The sequence below is a fragment of the Sinocyclocheilus rhinocerous genome, unplaced genomic scaffold, assembly GCF_001515625.1.
Source record: "Sinocyclocheilus rhinocerous isolate Xijiao unplaced genomic scaffold, SAMN03320098_v1.1 scaffold793, whole genome shotgun sequence".
Lineage (NCBI taxonomy): Eukaryota > Metazoa > Chordata > Actinopteri > Cypriniformes > Cyprinidae > Sinocyclocheilus > Sinocyclocheilus rhinocerous.
This window is the reverse complement of record NW_015626360.1, coordinates 129950-148049: the sequence shown is the minus strand read 5'-3', so window position 1 is coordinate 148049 and position 18100 is coordinate 129950. Positions and strand designations below refer to the sequence as shown.

Here is an 18100-nt window from a genome sequence, read left to right as displayed (position 1 = left end):
TTTTTTTTTATATTGACCCCAATACAACCATCAGTGCACAATTCTCCACATCACAAACTGTCAAACACATCTTACCAGCAAAAAAAGCACTCACGTTCTTCTCTCCACTCTCAGAGGCAGCAGTCTCCAAACTCATCCTTTCCAATCATCCTACCACTTGTCCACTTGATCCTATTCCATCATCTCCTTCAAGCCATTTGTAGCAACTCATAATGTAATAACTGCACATAATGTAATAAGTATTACATTACTATTGTAATAAAATGTTCATAATGTAATCATTTTCTCAAAACGTAATAAAATCTTGAGCTCATAATATAATAACAATTGCTCAATGTAAAAACATTTCACATAATGTAATAGGCTATTGTAGGATAAGTTTATTACATTATGAACACACTGTGGCAACTTATAATGCAATCACAGTTCATAAGGTAATACAAGCACATCATTTAAAACAATGTTTACAATGCAGTAATTCTCTTCCAATATAATACATTTGAGCACAAAATGTAATAATAGTTGTATGTAAAATAAGCTATTACATTAAAAGAAAATTTGTCTTATTAGGCTACATTGTGAACTTTTATTTTTTTTTATAAAAAGCTTACTCATTTTGTGATTATGACATTTTTAGCCTCTTCGACCTAGAAATACATTTTAAGTTTTATGCACCAAATTAAAAAATAAAGTTTCCGCTCTCTAATTATGTTATATATACACGGAAAAAAAATTAACTTAAATGATTTTAGCAAATGGCTGCAATATAACAAAGAGTGAAAAATTTAAGGGGTCGTCTTATATTCAGGCCAATACGGTATATATATATATATATATATATAATATTCTACACAAATGTATAATGTATTTATAATTTTGGCGATATGATTCTCTATAGAGATGCTTTTATCTTCCTGAGGTAAATGTCACATAGCTGACACGTTCTTTACAGGCTGTTAGACTGATGATTTCCCTGGTTGAAACAGCTTATATTCAATTCAAGGATGTAGAATTTAGTAGAAGCGAACAATTCTGTGTTTTTCTGTCAATATGGGGTGCTGTGTGTACATTAATGAGGAAAAAAAATTAACTTAAATGATTTTAGCAAATGGCTGCAATATAACAAAGAGTGAAAAATTTAAAGGGGTCTGAATACTTTCCGTACCCACTGTAAATACATCAGCAAATTGTACTCTTTCAAGGACATGCATTTAATGCATGGCCAAAGTAAGAATATAATCTAAGTGTTTAAAAAATGCAAAGCAGGATTGCCAACTGTTCCTGTATTTAAGTAACATTCCATATTAAATCCATACAGAAAGCAGTTTATTGTGTCACGCACAGTTTAGGGAGCTAAACACTCTCACAAAAAAAAACTAAAAAACAAGAGCACCCTTAGTTGAAACTGTAATAAAAAACATATTTGGCAAACTCTTCTGTGCATATTTGCATTTGCGCTCTGGAGAGCGTTACATTTGCAATGTTTGCAACGTTTGCAGCATTGAGCAGTGCAGCCAATCACAGACACATCTATTGAACTGAGATGAGTGACAGGCTCAGTGCATTTGAAATGATAAAGGGAGCACTCTTTTCATGCATTCTAGGATATCAGTAATGCATTCAGAATTTGAAGTGAACAATGATCCAATATGGAATGCAAAAGAAATAAGAAATTATATTTTGTTTAAATATTTAGTTGTTCACCCTATTGCATGAAATTAATGTCAAATACATAGATAAATAAACAAATAAATATAGACCCATTATCTTTATGCATAATTTATTATACTTTGTCTGATTGTGGAATTAAATATCACCGTGGCATTTTTATTATTTATGTATGTATGTATGTATGTATGTATGTATTTATTTATTTATTTTTAATAAGATTCACTCTATTCCTTCAGTGTCAGGTGCTGTTTGTGTCCATAATTAAATAGATGAAGAATTCACCTATTTACACAAATTCTACAAATCTCTTTTCTATTGTCATTTATAACTTGTCTTAATGGGTGTTTTTTATTTATTTATTTATTTATTTTTTCATCATGCTCTGACATTTTGTGTCTTACAGAAATCCGTGATGGTAAATTCATAACATATGAAGGATATTGTCAACAGAGTTTTGACACTGTCACATGTCTAATGCAGTGCAGGCTGTCTGGTACCACTATACGTTTTCAAGTGGACGCTGTGGCCTCTCTGAGGGGCACTGCACCTCTGGAGCACCAACCTCATACAATCCATGCATACTCTCTTTCTCTCTTCATGCGTGTGAGAGTGTTTCCCCTACAGAAAGCCACTAAACACAACACTTCTTAATAAGTGAGAGCGAAAGTGGGGAGAGTAAGTTTAGAAACAAGAAAAATGGTTTGGCAGAGGAAAATAGAATGGAGGAGGAGAGGAAAGGAGGAGGAAAGGGAGGGGGGAAAAAAGAAAAAAGAGGGCAGCTGGCAGGAGTGAAGCCTGATATTACAGACCACTGCTCCAAACCAGATGCTCAGGAACCTAAACTAAAGGCTAAACTCAGACAAAAGACAGAGAAGAAGAGAAAGGATTCACAGTCTTTACGTGAAGGGTGAAAAGAAAGAAAGAAGCATCCACACTCTTAGATTGTTGTGACAGTATCAGACTGAATGATCTTATAATGGCCCTGCAAAATGGAATGGGATGTTGATTTTTACAAACTTTTTGCATGGCTTAAAAAGGTAAGCATGTCTGTTTCTGTTCTTGTATAATGACTTGTATACTGAATTGTTTTTTCCATCTAAATGCTTAATATATTGCATTTGAAATACTTATAGAAAAGCTGAATCATTTGTTCATGAGCAGATTTATCTGGAAGTCAGTATATATATATATATATATATATATATCAGGATGTGCTGTGTAGTCAAGTTCACAGTCCCTTTAAAGTATGCCAGATTGTGGTAGCCAACTGCATCCTCCACGATCACCAAGGATTAGGAAATTTCAGCGTGCAAATTGTAAGCACTTTTTTTGGGCTTTATTAAAGTTATTTTATGATTTAATTTAGTAGACATTAAAATAAAATCTGAGGGTGCAATTACTTCTTAGTGAATTTGTTCAATAATACCTAATGTGAAATGCATGCAATGATATTTGAGATGTGTGTATGCCATTAAAGGTTTATGAAGGATTATGAATGTCATACTGTATATGCGGACAAATTGTTTACCTTTGTTTTAAGCATGCAAAATGTTTTTCATAAGAGGCTGTGCAGCATTCTCTGGGGTTATCCAAAAACATATGTTGCATGCTAAGTTGCCATGTAATTAACAAATGGATAGTGTGCCTCACGTAGTTACAGCTGTGTATATTCTGTATAACAGCACATTTGCTAGTGTAATATTGACTGTATTCAACAGGAATATCATATAAAAGGGCACTGCGTCTAATGAGACGCTATTAGGGGAATCCCCTGAGAGTGACGGGTGTCTGAAGCAAGTGTCTAAACCCATTGGTCGACAACAGTACATGATGCCACTGTCAGTGCACCCAAGAGTATAAGTGAGATCCTGCAATGTACATCATCATCTTTTTTGTCTTCAGGAGTTGTTTGTTTGAGAAAGGTATGACTCTCTTGTGGTTCTCTGATACCCCCTCATGCGATCTGCTGGATCAGGATGTTCTATCTAGAGATGCACCGATTACAATTTTCTTGGCCGATTCCGATTTCCTTTTTTTTTTGTTAGTGTGATCTGCCGATACCGATTTTTGCCGATACCGATTTTCTTTCTAAGAACTGTAATTCACAGTATATACAAACAAAAATCTACTTTTCTTCAACGCAAAGTTTTATTTTCATAAAAACACAAGTAAAAAGTCAGTAATAAAATAAGAACAAATACAAAATTGCAAAGAACAGCACAAATAAATGCAATGAGCTATAAAACTAAGTTTTTCAGGTTAAGTACGCAGTTAGCCACTCATTTTGGTATTTGTGGCTCACAAGCTGTTTGAGACTGAGCGCGGCTTGTGCGCTCCACTAATATAAATCAGTGGTGGTGCGCGCGCTTTTGGTGTAAGTGCGAAACCTGCGGGAATTACTAAAATAATGTGCAATACAAGCACTATTTAACCGGAGCGAATGAGATGTGTGTGTGTGAGAGAAGGGGTCGTCAGAGAGAAGAAAGTAAGAATGCGCGGCTGACGTTATTGCCTGTGCCGCTGGTAACAAAAAGGATCGGCTCGGAATTGGAAAGAAGTGAGACTGACTGGCCGGTCACCGATCCGGGCTGATCATGGGGAAAATCGGCCGATTCCGAACCCTGGCCGATCGATCGGTGCATCTCTAGTTCTATCTCTTGAGTCTTCTGATCCAGCCGATAGCACTTTACCGGCACCATCCAAAAAGGAAGAGGCAGATATGGCTTAGGAAAGGCAAGGATGATGCAAGTTAGCTTTCCCAGCCTCTGAGTCTTGTATACGAGAAGTTGCTGGATGTAATGGCCTGCACCATGGCTAAATTAGATCTAGCTTTGAGGCGTGAGAGACAGGAAGTCGCTTGTGGCAGACTTGACAGGTGCTTTCTATCGGGCCATAGACGTCCCACTCCTGTGAGTCTTCCATTTCTTCCCGATCTCCACACTGAAGTAGAGAGATTGTGGAGGAGACCATATTCATCCTGCATTTATTTCTTCCATTGTTTGAATTATGCAAATATAGAGGCATTGAGAGAGCAGGGATATGTGAGGATGCCTCCCACAGAAGAGATGCTCACGGGTTAAATTTCTCAAAGTGATGCATCTTCTTTGAGGCTTCCAACCATCTAAACCATACTTTGTTTGGATAAGAGGCAGGGACTGTCCACTGAGGTGGTTGCTGAATTGTGCAGCACCACAGATCTAGCTCTTTAAGCTATATAACAGAGAGCCGATGCCATTGGTCATTCTGTGGCAGTGATGGTGGCCTCCTCTATGTGCCGTTCTCACCTTCTCGCGAGCACCCCCTTTGTGGCCGTTATGCACCCTCCATCCGCACTTCTGCCGAGCCCCGCAGCAGACTTCTACCCGACAGTCAAAGCGGCATTACGTCATGAAAGTGCGGACTCAGAGGAATGCCGCGAGGGTTTAGGGTGCCATTTGGGACAGGGCCTTTATCCCATGCAGATCCAAATCTTTACCAAAGATCTTTGAGAGACCTGGTTCATCAGGGTCTGAGGACCGGAAGCAGGGCCAGAGGGAGTGTGTTGCCACTTCAGAAGAGGAGTAGAGCACAGAGAAGGTGTGACACTAGGACAAAAATGCAGGATCTGAGGGAGGTGACTGAAGCGAGACAAATGGCTGAAGAGAAGTGACATCTCTCCTTCTTTCCCCCATTATATTTGGGCAGTAAAGCTGTAGCTCCCCTGTGGTTCCCTATAGGTAGAGTTTTTTTAGATTATATGTTTGCTCCCCTTAGAGGCAGGCTAAGGGAACTAGAAATGTTATCCCTGGGAGAATATCCCAATAGGTGTCTAGCAGTTGGAGCTGACATAGCCAGACCTTTGAGCTTTGCCCTTTGAGCTGGCCCGCAAGGCCAGGGTGCCATGCTTTGGGCCTGTCTGCAACATCTCCTTCAGACAAATACATTGATTATGTACATTGTAGGCACCAACTTTGGTAACACTTTATTTCGATAGTCCACTTTAGACATTCTATTAACAGTAAGTAACTTTGCAACTACATGTCAACTAGCAGTTAGTAGAGTATTAGTAGACTGTCTGCTTAATATATTCTAACACTTTCTTTGTCAACATTCTACTAACCCTAAACCTACCCTGTCTACTCTGAGAGTTAGTAGACATGTAGATGCAAATTAATGAGAATTAGTTGACATGTAGTTAACATTTAGTTACAAAGTTACTTATAGTTAATAGAATGTCTAAAGTGGACTATCGAAATAAAGTGTAACCCCAACTTTTACTCTTGGGCGCACCGATAGTGACATCAAGGACTGTCATCGGCCAGTGGAATTGTTGTGTTTAGACACATTCTTCAGACACCGGCCATGCTGAGTGCATTCTTTACAGTACATCAGCAGATACAGTGTCTTGCTCCCTTTCTCAGGGAACCAAGGTTACCCTCGCAACCCACGATGTTTTTCAAATCTAGTCCTGGAGGTCCACTGTAGAGTTTAACTCCAACCTTAATAAAACACAAGCTAATCAAAGTCTAAGGATTACTAGAAAATTGGAGCCAGGTTAGATTGATAAGGATTGAAGGTAAACTGCAGGACTGTGGACCCCACTTATGCCACCCATATGAAAATTACTTTCAAAGTTGTTGAATTTTTTTTTATATTCTTTCTTTCTTTTGTTTTACAGTACACAAATGTATGTCATTGCCACTTCCAGTCAAAACACATTTTACACTGCAGCATTTAGATCGCAGACAGGTCTAGATATTGAATATCTCATGTGCATCGGCACATCTCTCAGACTGTGTTGTTGAACATTCAAACATATCAGTCGTTATCTGTGAACCAGCACCAATTTGTCTGGTTTTGAGCTTTTGTCAGGACCTCTGCCTTTAGTAATGTAAGTACCTTTAGAATTGTTGGTAACACTTTCTATGAAGCCCGTATTTATAATACATTATAAGGGTATTCTTAAGGCATTATAATGAATGCATAATGCATTATAAAAAAACGTATAATATGTTATATCAACTCATGAATAATCATAACAACAGTTATAATACATCATAATACTTACGTATTTGTGGTTATAAGTTTAAGAGTATGATTATTTATAACACACAATGAACACCATATTAAATCTACTTCATTTACAGAATAATGGACTGTATCATATCTTGACATTGTTTATTTAAGATCTGCACAGTATCTTACTACAGCTTGTGAGTGGTTAGATGTTGAGTGTTATTTGAGTGTTTCCTGTGGAGCTAATGTTAATTAATTGATGTGAGCTTTATACTCCAATTGAAAAAAATGCAATGTTTTATATGGTTATATTTTATTTTGATGGTCCCCTTAATCAATCGACTATAAGCAACTTTGCAACTACATGCCAACTAACTCTCATTAGAGTATTAGTATGCTCAAGAATGATAGAATCTAGTATGGTAGAATAAGTTGACGTACTTGCAAAAAACGTACTTGGTTGACCATCAAAATAAAGTGTTAGCAAATATTTACAGTAGCAGACATACTAATACTCTAATGACCGCTAGTTGATATGTAGTTGCAGAGTCACTTATCAACAGCTGTTTAAAGGGTACCATCAAAATAATCAAACTGATATTACAATAAAAATAGTTCAAAGCAAATGTGTCATATTACACATTCATCTGATCTGATATCTGATAAAATTTATTATTATTATTATTATTATTACTACTTATAAGTGGTCTTTGACCGCTTTAAGTAAAGTAGCATAAGAAAAATGGCAAGATATGAGACTTATAATACATTATAACTATGAGAAATATAATCCATTGTAAAAGTGGATGCAACGTGTTCATTGTGTTATAAATCATCATACTCTTAAAAGCTATAACCACAAATAAGTAAATATTATAATATATTAAAACTGTACTTATGAATATTCATGAGATGATACAACATATTATAAGGTTTTTTATAATGCATTATGCACTCATTATAATGCCTTAAACGTACCCTTATAATGTATTATAAATACGGGCTTCATAGAAAGTGTTACCGATTTTTTTTTAAAGGTCAATACTGTATGGTGCCATACAGTATGCTGGAGATTTTCTGGGAAAAGAAAAACACATACTCCAGGTAAAATAATAGAACTACCTGCTCTGCTCTGCTCTGCTTCCACTCCACACTGCTTAAATAATCTGGTCTGGAATACTACAAACAGACCAAACCGAAGTGACATAAATAGTGACATTTTCCGGTGTTTTTAAATATCAGGACTCTTGGAATAGAATCAGATTAGAAGACTTGCAGTAGTATAATTGCTTAAACTGAAGTCTCTTTTAGGTCTCTGTTCAAAGCATACTATTTTTTACAGATTCCTCTTGCCTTTATACCTATACAATGCAAACACACATTGTATTTAAGAACATATTTAAATGACTGTGAACATGCATACAACAACACACATTTAATTAAACATCAAAACAACCATTCTTGTTCTTTTAAGTTTTCTTTGACATCATGCAGACCACTGACTGTTTTACATTATTGCTTAGAGCAGATATTCAGATGCAAATCTTGTTAGTACAGTATTTCACACATCACTGACATATTCCACAGAGTCTCAGCTTTAACTGCATGGAGCTTGTGCACAAAAACCTTATTATCAAAATAAACCTATTAAGAAATTCCTCTGAAACCCTAGGTGAGCTGGGTATAGTGAAGTTTTGCTAAAGTGCTGTGACATATTTAATAGAAATGGTATCATACAGGATGTTGAGAAACTATACACAGCCAGTTACTGTACGCATTTTTAATGGTAGCTGAGGGCCTCACGCTTCAAGATTTATAGTGTTTCCCATTCTTCTCTGTTGATTGTCAAATCTCTAACCTCCTGTGAACCACAGGTCAATGTGCAAGGCTCAGGCAATGGTGAGAGCTACCAGGAGCGATTGTCTCGTCTAGAAGGAGATAAAGAGTCTCTTGTGTTACAGGTAAAACATGGGGGCAATTTGTTACAATTAATTTGTTAAGGTGCATCTAGACAGTATGAATTTTTCAATAAATAGCTTAAACATCACAATTGTGTGATGCCAATGTAATATTTTTTGAATAAGAACTACTGTACATTATCAACATTGACAGCCTCTGAAATGTAAACTTTTTAGAAATATACTATGAATCCTTTGAGGTTTGTAGAACACTGTATTTATGTATTTAAAATGTTGATTACATTTATATTTTTTATAAAAAAAAAAAAGAAAACAAAATAATATATAATATAATATAATATAATATAATATAATATAATATAATATAATATAATATAACTGCACAGTCATGGCTAGCTGTAGAGAAAACACTAAATCGCATACTGACACTGTAATAAGAATTTATATATAAAAAAAAAAAAACAGGTTATACAAATATAACAGATATAAACAGACATGGCAAAATATACAGTTCTGCTCACGTATATCTAATGTACTTACTACTATGTGCCTTGAAGAAAAATTATTTAATATTACTAGCCTGTCAAACTTTATCAAATCCAATGGCCGGTTCTTCCTTAAAAGCACTTACTGCATCAACTTAATACTTTCAAAAAATATATTTTTTTATTTTTAGATATTTTTACACAATCAGCATATGTTTGGACTGAGATTTAGAGCACTACAGCTGTGATCTGCACCTGATGACTACTGACACTTGAAATCCATCAAATTGCTTTTAAGTTACAGTAATAATAGTTATATGGAAGATATTGCAAATTCTGGAATCTGATGTGGGCAATATCAGAAGAATAAAAAATGAATTTATATTAGCTGTGAACACAGATCTGTTCAAATTGCTCACAAAACTGAACATCATTTTCATAAATGTCCATTTTTATGAAGACATTTTGCAGAAACTTTTCAGTTTTAGCATAAAATAATTGAAGAAAACTGACTGGAGAATTCTCTTGGGGAATATCAGCACAAGCTCAACTCTACTGAGGAGAGGCTTCAACAGGTATTGGTAATATGTATTAACAAAAAAAAAAAAAAAGACATTGAGATGATTTTAATATTTTTAAAATAACTTATTTCAAGCAATAAAGAATTGTGTTAAATACATCAAAGTATTTGCCTCTTTGCAAAGTCTACATTAGACGATGTCAGATTCAAAAAGCAAATGATGATTGAGAGCACTGAAACATTTACACATTTACATCATTGTCATCTGCTGTTTAGGACTATCATACCTGCTTAAAACCTAAAACCTGCTTACATTGCTTCACCCTAACTGGGAAGGTCCGGTTTCTTAATAGGCTTGGTAAATGTGTAAATGAGCAGTCATGCATTAAAAGGGTTGGTGTGACAGTTAGTCTATTTTCAGGGACCTGAGCAATGTCTAGAGATCTGAATACCATAGAGACTTTACATTGGACATTCTTCTGAGATTTGTGATTCAGGAAATATAAAAATCTGGTTCCTCTAGTTTTGGTCTTTAAACTTTAAATTATTTTAAATTAATCTAATAGCTACTCTAGGGAACCATCTCACATTAGTAGAAAAACATCTGCACCTGATGTGCCTGAGAAGGAACTTTGGCATCTGTGTGGAAATTCTTTGGTGGGATTCCAGGAAACTGGCCATTACATCACCTTGGCAACTCAAATATTTAAGTAGCGGTGGTATTCCTGGGCCAGCATCGACATGGACATTGAAATTGAATTAGTTGAAAGCAGGTAACCAGCTTTTTCTTCTGTTATCAGTCAGACAAGGATGGAGGAGGGGGTAGGGAAAATAAATATTCATGTGTCCAGCTAAAAAAAAGAAAGTGTAGTATGAAAGTAAGTGAGAGAAGCAGAGTAGTCTTGAAGCTTCGGTGTTTCAGTAGACCTGCTAGAGACATTAGGACCATTTATGAAAATAAGATCGTTCAAGGCATGACAAGACTCCTGTACTTATTCATACCATTTTCAAGGACTAAATTCACATTCCACTGCTTGTAAATCTCATTTTCATCATAAGCTTATTGCATATTTCTGTTTAACTTGCCTTTGCTTTGAAAGCTCTATGGTTGATTAAATCTCCAGCGTTCAGATGGGAAGCTTTTTAGGGCATGTGCCGGTGGTCACTGAGGTTTTGGCCTTCAAAGGCAAATCCAATTCCAGTGACATGGGCCTAATATTTTCCATATGCTGTCTTTGAAAGACTCAAAGCTCACATAAAACTCAGCACTAGCTACTTACATTTTGAAATAGTTTTTCAGGCTTCTGTATTGTGAAATAGATTCCTGTTCAGTGTCTGAGTTTAACGATCATGATCAAAGAAGGCAAGATGCTGCTTTTATTATTATTACTATTTTTTACACCAAGAGTGCTCAAAGTTTTATAGCAATAAATCAACCACTTATTCAGTTGATTTGCAATGAAACAATTCAGCCAGTCTATTGTAATCAGGGCTGCAGCTGCTGTTGGCATGTTTCAGGCAAGCATTCAGGTGATCATTACTTAGGGTTGATATGCATTTGGATTTCATCATCTTCATTTGGGAAAATATTGTTTCACACAGGTATGTTGTGCCAAACATGTGCCAAAAAATGTCTTTTGTTTTAGTTTTTTGCATCGATTGGAAATTTGACATAATATGATATGTTCAATCACTGCATTTTAACACCCTTTCTATTTACTATACTCAAATGTAATGCACTTTTCCCACCATGATCAGAACTCTCAAGCTCTCTCTCATGTGTCAGCCTCTGCGAGAGAAATAGGTAAATATAGCCCTCGTAACCTGTGTATATTTAGCCATTGAGGGACAGCAAAGTACAGAGATTTTGAACGGACTTTGTGCCTCCTTAAGAGTGCAGTTCCTTAGTTTCTCTTATGTGTGTGCATGTGTGTGTGTTTACATGTATATTTGTGTGGACTCTCATAGGAGCTTCTGAACAGGAGTTCTCTAGAGTCACAGAAGCTGGGATTAATGGAAGAAGTGTCCTGTCTAAAACTGAAGCTGGGGAACATGGAGGAGAAACACATCAACAGTGCTGAGAGACAACATAAAGCTGAGGTAAAACTCTGATGAAATTTAAGATAAAACTCAGCAGATTCTGAATTAACTCAAAGTAGATTAAAAGATGCAGTATGAAGTAAGAACATAGTTTGGTTACATTATGAACATGATCATTTGTGTCTCACAACATTTTATCTATTTATTTATTTAATTCATTTTATTTTATTTTTGTCACTGAATCAGTGTCTTATCCCCCGAAGCTTACTAATCAGTGGGTGTGTGCTGTATATATAATTATATAGACATATATAAAATATATATATAACATATATAGTACTTTGTGAATTGCAAAGGTTCAAAATCTATACCACTTTTACCACATAAATGGGTATTTTTAATGCCCAATGCTGATACTGATTTAGAGAACAGGGTGGCAGTGAAATGAAATGATGTGACCTATTTTCACATGCAAGGAAAAAAAAAACTTCTTAAGTCTATCAATACATAAAGTGGAATATAAAAACAAACCTATCCAGACAACACTGTTGTATTAAAAACAGTGAAAATAAGTGTTTTGAATCACAATCTTGCAAACAAAGTCTTGTAAACTCTACTATAAGAAATTAAATGTAAAACAAAAGGCTACTGGTACAAAATAGTGCTTGTGTAAGCCTGTATAAGTATTTGGACTTATGTCAAATAATTTGTGTCTTAATTTACAGTGTGCTATTTTCATGTAATTACTATGTTCAGAGTGACTACTGTGGGACAGAACTGGTTGATCTAAAATATACCTTTCCTCTGACATTATGATGTGCTGACATAAGCTGCATGTGTTTGTGCGGCTGTGTACCTTTCATTTAACCATAATGGGCCTCATTAAATACAAGCAGAACAAATTTCAGTGTAATGGTCTTGAGCAGTCTAGTCTAACTGACAAACAGCCAGAGTGTTTTTAGCATAGAGTGTTAAGAATGACCTCAGCATGATGTCTGACAACTGCTGGGCTTCACACAGTGAAAGAATGGCACCAATTCACCCATGAGCATTCCAGTGGCATGCCATTCTCTCTCTCTCTCTCTCTCTCTCTCACACACACACACACACACACACACAAGGTCTTGGCTTTCTACCTGCTATAGATAGGCCAGTTTACCATGGTGTTGGTGTCACATGGCATCTCACATGAATGTTCTTTCATCCACGTGCTGGACACAGTATACAACTATTAACTTTTAAACTTTTATTAGAACACAGGCTCCTTTGCTGTTAAAGATGCTACAGGAAGCTGTGTTTGACAGTTTAATTTCATTTTATAAACGTTATACATTTTATAAACTTCATCCCTGTCTTTGCAGTTACGGTTATTTTTGTCACAGCTTTTTGTGCCTGGCATACTAAAAGTTATGAAGCCATTTTGGTTCACACAGAAAATCCAACTTCCTCAGCTAATGACAGCTTTATGCATTACATTTTGAGTTAACTTGATATGTTTATAAAGATTAATACACAGATGATGCATTGGAGGCTGGTTTGTTTATCCATACAATATACCCTGGAAAATAAATGTATTTACTTGGCTTTTTAACAAAGCTCTTACAGTTGAGACCTTGGCTTGTGTGAAATGTCAGTGAGATATTTACTCGTCTAAAAGAATATTTCAGAAAGCCCATTGTGGTTTGTTTAAAGGCTTGTAGATGGGCTGTTGAATGATATTCATGAATGATCCTGAAATGTTCCATTGTATTAAACCAACCCAGTGACCTGGAAAAGCAGAATGAAAAACTATTTCTAGTTATGCATAATCTCGTGATTATGCATAACTTTTTAATAGTTTTGGTTATTGAGTACATTGTAAATAATAATAATAATAAAAAAGGTATATTTATAACGTTTATAAAATAATTTGATTGGTCACACTTTAGTTTGGGGACCAATTCTCACTGTTAACTAACTAATACGGCTTTTGCCTCAGTAACGTCCTAATTTGATGCTTATTAATAGTTAGTAAGGTAACAACTACCGTAAATTTAAGTATGGAGTAGGATTAAGGGATCTAAAATATGGTCATACAGAATAAGGCATTAATATGTGCTTTATAAGTACAATTAAACAGCCATTGTGCTAGTATGCTGCATGGTAATAAGCAAGTTAATAGTGAGAATTGGTTACTAAACTAAAGTGTTACCTTTTGTTTTTAATGGGACATTTAGACACATTTATGTTATATTCTTTTAAACTAGTATGAGTTTATTTGCTTGAAGAGTTAATGAATTGACACCTCATGCAGACAGTCTGTTTAGAGAAAAATCTTCCCATCACTTTATGTGAAAGTTCCATTCAGCAAAATACATTAACACTTATATTTAAACTATGAACCTGATGTTTGTAGTGGTACTAAACAGTGTTGATGTGTAATGACACTGACTGATAGTTATTATTCATATTATGTAATTTTGCTATGCATGATTGATAATGGTTGGGGAAAGAAAAGCACTCGAGGAAAGGATATATCAGGACTTACATCTAGAAAACACAAAGGTGATTTTATAATCTAATTATTGAAGTAACCTCAAGAACACAAATAGGAAGGAGACCACTGCATGTCTGCTTCCCATAATCCATTCTTTCCATTTTCTCTTGCCTTCTTTTATCTGTTTTTCCCTATCGCTATTCCTTTCTGACAGAGTGTAGTGAATCTAATTAGCGAGCTACAGGAGCAGATGTGTAGGATTCGGCAGGAGATCTCTAGTAAGATCCAAGAGAAGCCAGCGGAGATGGTCCCAGAGGAAGGTTGTGGCAGTGAGCCAGCGCTAGCCTCTCGGACTGAGCCAAAGCCAGCGGTGGGTCTGAGATCTGGACACACTTAAACACTGTGAAACTGTGGTCACTGTGGAATAGAAAGTGTAGGCACCCCTTGGATCTGACAGGTTTAAAGTAACAGTCGGTAAATCTGCAAAAATATTACCTGTGCTTATGAATTGATGTCCAAATTGGTAACACTTTTTTGATGGCCCATTTTAGACATTCTGCTCACTATAACACTTCATGTCAACTGCCAGTCAATATGAGTATTAGTAGACAGTCTGCTTAATATCTGCTAAAACTTTATTTTGATGGTCCCTCAACAGACATTCTACTAACTGTAAGTAACTTTGCAAGTACATATCAACTTATTCTACTGACCCTATCCCTAACCCTAACCTAATAGTCTACTAATACTCTAAACAGAGTTAGTTGACATATAATTACTTATATTTAGAAGAATGTCTAAAGAGGACTATCAAAATAAAGTGTAAGAATTATAATTGCTTTGTATAATGTTAGTTTAGCATGAGCTCTAATACAGCTCATCAGTGACCACCGACTTTTACTGAGCTTTTGTTCTGGAACTATTTTTCCATGTATGTTTTGTACAGATTTAGAATGAAATTTGGAATGAAATGTTTTTCAGATGTTGCATTTTTGCAAAGATCTTACTGGGATTACATAAAGCACTGCAAACTATGTTATTGAATCAGTCAGTGCTTTGTTGTTGTTGTTGTTTTAAAAAATGTAGCAACTTCATTGCTGTGTTTTATGTTCTAACCCTATAAAATCCCATATCATATATGCAAACACTAGCTAACATCATCTAGATAGCCTGACAAAACTGTCTTGCTAGGTGCAATTCCCATTGCCATCTTAAAAGCAAATTTTCTTATTGAGCAAGCTCATTTGGGAAAGGCTGAAATTAGCTTATGCAGCAGAATATATCATTGCTTAAGAAGTTCAGGGTGGGTCTGGAATGATTGGTAGTGCATAAACTTATTTATTTATGAAGATTTGAATGTCACTTTTATTTCAGAACCTGTCATCTGTCTGGGATGTGGTTATGTTTAAATTGCTTGAAAACAATTATATTGTTTAACCCTTTCTATTGTTTAACACAATGGTGCCCAATCCTGTTCCTGGAGATCCACCTTCCTGCATAGTTCAGCTCCAGCCCAACTGTAATCAAACACACCTGAAGCAGCTAATTAAGACAGGTGTGTAGATGCAGGGCTGGATCTAGAATCTGCCAGTGCCACACCTGGTTGCAAAAGTAGTAGTTGAAACAGGATCTATTTGCAGCAATATTAAAATGTATAAAAAAATAACTCATGATGCATGAAACACAGGACATAACAACCAAAAAGGATGCAACAATAATGGACAACTCAACTGAATCAAACACAAGGCTTAAATACACAGAGAACTAATCATGGTGAACAGAAACAGCTGTGAACTAATCCAAAACTATAGAAACTAACAAGCGGCGGGAAAATGGCCCCCCCCCCCCTTCAAAAAGGTGCATTCTCAAGCTGTAAAAAAAACTAAAGTCCAAAAAAGAAGGGAGGGTGGGGGCTTAGGAGGTGGACGTGGACGTGGAGCTGGAGAGAAGCATGACCAAGGGGAGGCTGGCTGAGGGAACCACCACAGAGGAGATGATGGAAGGAGGAGCCAGGGAGGAGTCGAAGGTGGAAAAAGCCAGGTAGGAACCCCGAGCATAATGGCGCTTTTCCACTGCATGGTACGGCTCAGCTCAGTTTGTGTTTCCACTGCAGTTTAGTACCGCTTTAGAGTGTGGGCGGGATTATAGACATGTCGTTATAGTTGCACCGCCTCTACTGCCGCGACCTCCTGAAAAACGTTTTCATTCTGCGTCGTCCCATCAAGCTCTCGCTGGATCCGCTCCTCGGCTATCAATGAGAGGAACATTTGTACTTCATCAACAGACCACGAAACAACCATTATTTTGTTGTTTAAAAAAGTGTGCTCGTTCGAAACTCTTGCCTTCGTTCAAAAAAAGTTGTGTTCGATCTTTGCTGGCTGTGCTGATTTAATCTAGCGGGTCTAGTGTCTCGTGTTCAATGACACAGCTAGTGGCGATTCTCCCCGGCAAATCAGTGATCAGCAGGGTTTAAACGTCACATTTTGGTAACGGTACAGCATGCTTGGTACCTCGGCCAAGGTGGTACTGATAAAAAATACCAGGTACCAGGTAGTGTGCACAGTGGAAAACCCCCCCAAAGTGACCTGTGCCGTGCTGTGCCCACTGTGCAGTCAAGAGAGGGAGGAGCCATGATGGAGCTTTTCCAGGCAGAACCATGAAGACTACAGACTGTGACGGAGCCAAAGGAGTTGGACCCAGAAGAAGCTGAGAAGACATAGACCCGGGGTGACAGTGGAAGCCTGGAGTGACGAGGTGCAGCCGCAGGCTAGTGGGACCATGGTGGAGACGGGGGCTTGGCAGTCCAGGGTGGAGCCGAATGGAGTGAGGACCAAGGTGCAGCCGGAGGGAAGGAGGAGCCCAACGGAACCAGAGGCATGGAGGAACAATGCGTAGCCAGAGGAGTGGAAGACCATGGTGGAAGCAGGTCGATGACTGACCAAGGTGGAGCCGGAGGGACGAGGGAGACCGGTGGAGTCCAAAGACTGATTGAACCTGGTGGAGTCGAGGTAGCATGGAGCCAAGGAGGCACTGAAGGGTCGGAAGGCCAAGGTGGTGTCCAGGGCTCGGAGGACTGAGGTGGAGCCACAGTATAGACACCCCAGGACAGAACCAGCAGAGACACAGGAGATTCAGGGCTGGGCGGAACCAGCAGAGACACAGGAGATTCAGGACTGGGCAGATCCAGCAGACACACAGGAGATTCAGTGCAGGGTGGAAACACAGACTCTAGATGCATGGTGCTTGGTGACACAGACAGCAGGTTCAGGCTCATGTTCTGTGGTGGACTCAAGCTGGGCTGCTGGCAGCGGCTGTAGTGCTAACCTCCTCCTCACAGTCACAGATAGTGAAGGGGGAACCATGGTGGAGGAGCACCCACTCCATGTACTCCATGAAAGTCCCTAAAGCCTCGTTTCTGGGCAAGCGCAGTCTTGTTTTTTTGCGTTGAGACTTGTCCAGAATAACACACACAGGCAGTCATCATCATAAGGGACAAGATGACAAAGGTCCAAAAAGTCATGTGTGTGCCTTTCTAGAGACTGGTTACTCTGTGAGAGGAGGATGATTCTCTTTGCTGCTAGATACATTGTAATTTGGTACGTTATTCTGTTGCAAAATGTAATAATTGAAGCTGGATCTATTCGCAGCAGTATTAAAATTAATTAAACAAAACTCAGGATGCATGAAACAAACAAGTAGAATGCAACAATAACAGACAACTAAACTGGACCAAACACAAGAGCTTAAATACACAGAGAACTAATCAGGTTGAACAGAAACAGGTGTGAACTAATCCACAGAAACTAACCAGTGGTGGGGAAATGGGAAAAAAAGAAAATGGAACGGAACATACACATGGCAGCTGGAAGGTATTTCTCCAGGAACAGGACAGGACAACCCTGCCTAAACTGACCATAGTAACCATGATGTATTATAGTAATCTATCATAATTGTGGTAGATTAGTGCAGGTTTTTTTTTTTTTTTTTTTTTTTT

At 37.4% G+C, this 18100-nt stretch overlaps 1 protein-coding gene across 1 annotated transcript in view; it reads left to right on the top strand.

The window, feature by feature from the left end:
- The first annotated feature begins 8406 nt into the window (after positions 1-8406).
- Positions 8407-18100, top strand: part of LOC107711580 (liprin-beta-2-like) — a 28575-nt gene continuing 18881 nt past the window's right edge. The window contains exons 1-4 of the mRNA XM_016516584.1: positions 8407-8436; positions 8541-8627; positions 11559-11690; positions 14321-14476. Of these exons, the coding sequence (XP_016372070.1) occupies positions 8407-8436; positions 8541-8627; positions 11559-11690; positions 14321-14476 (405 nt within the window). The remainder of the gene's footprint in view (positions 8437-8540; positions 8628-11558; positions 11691-14320; positions 14477-18100) is intronic.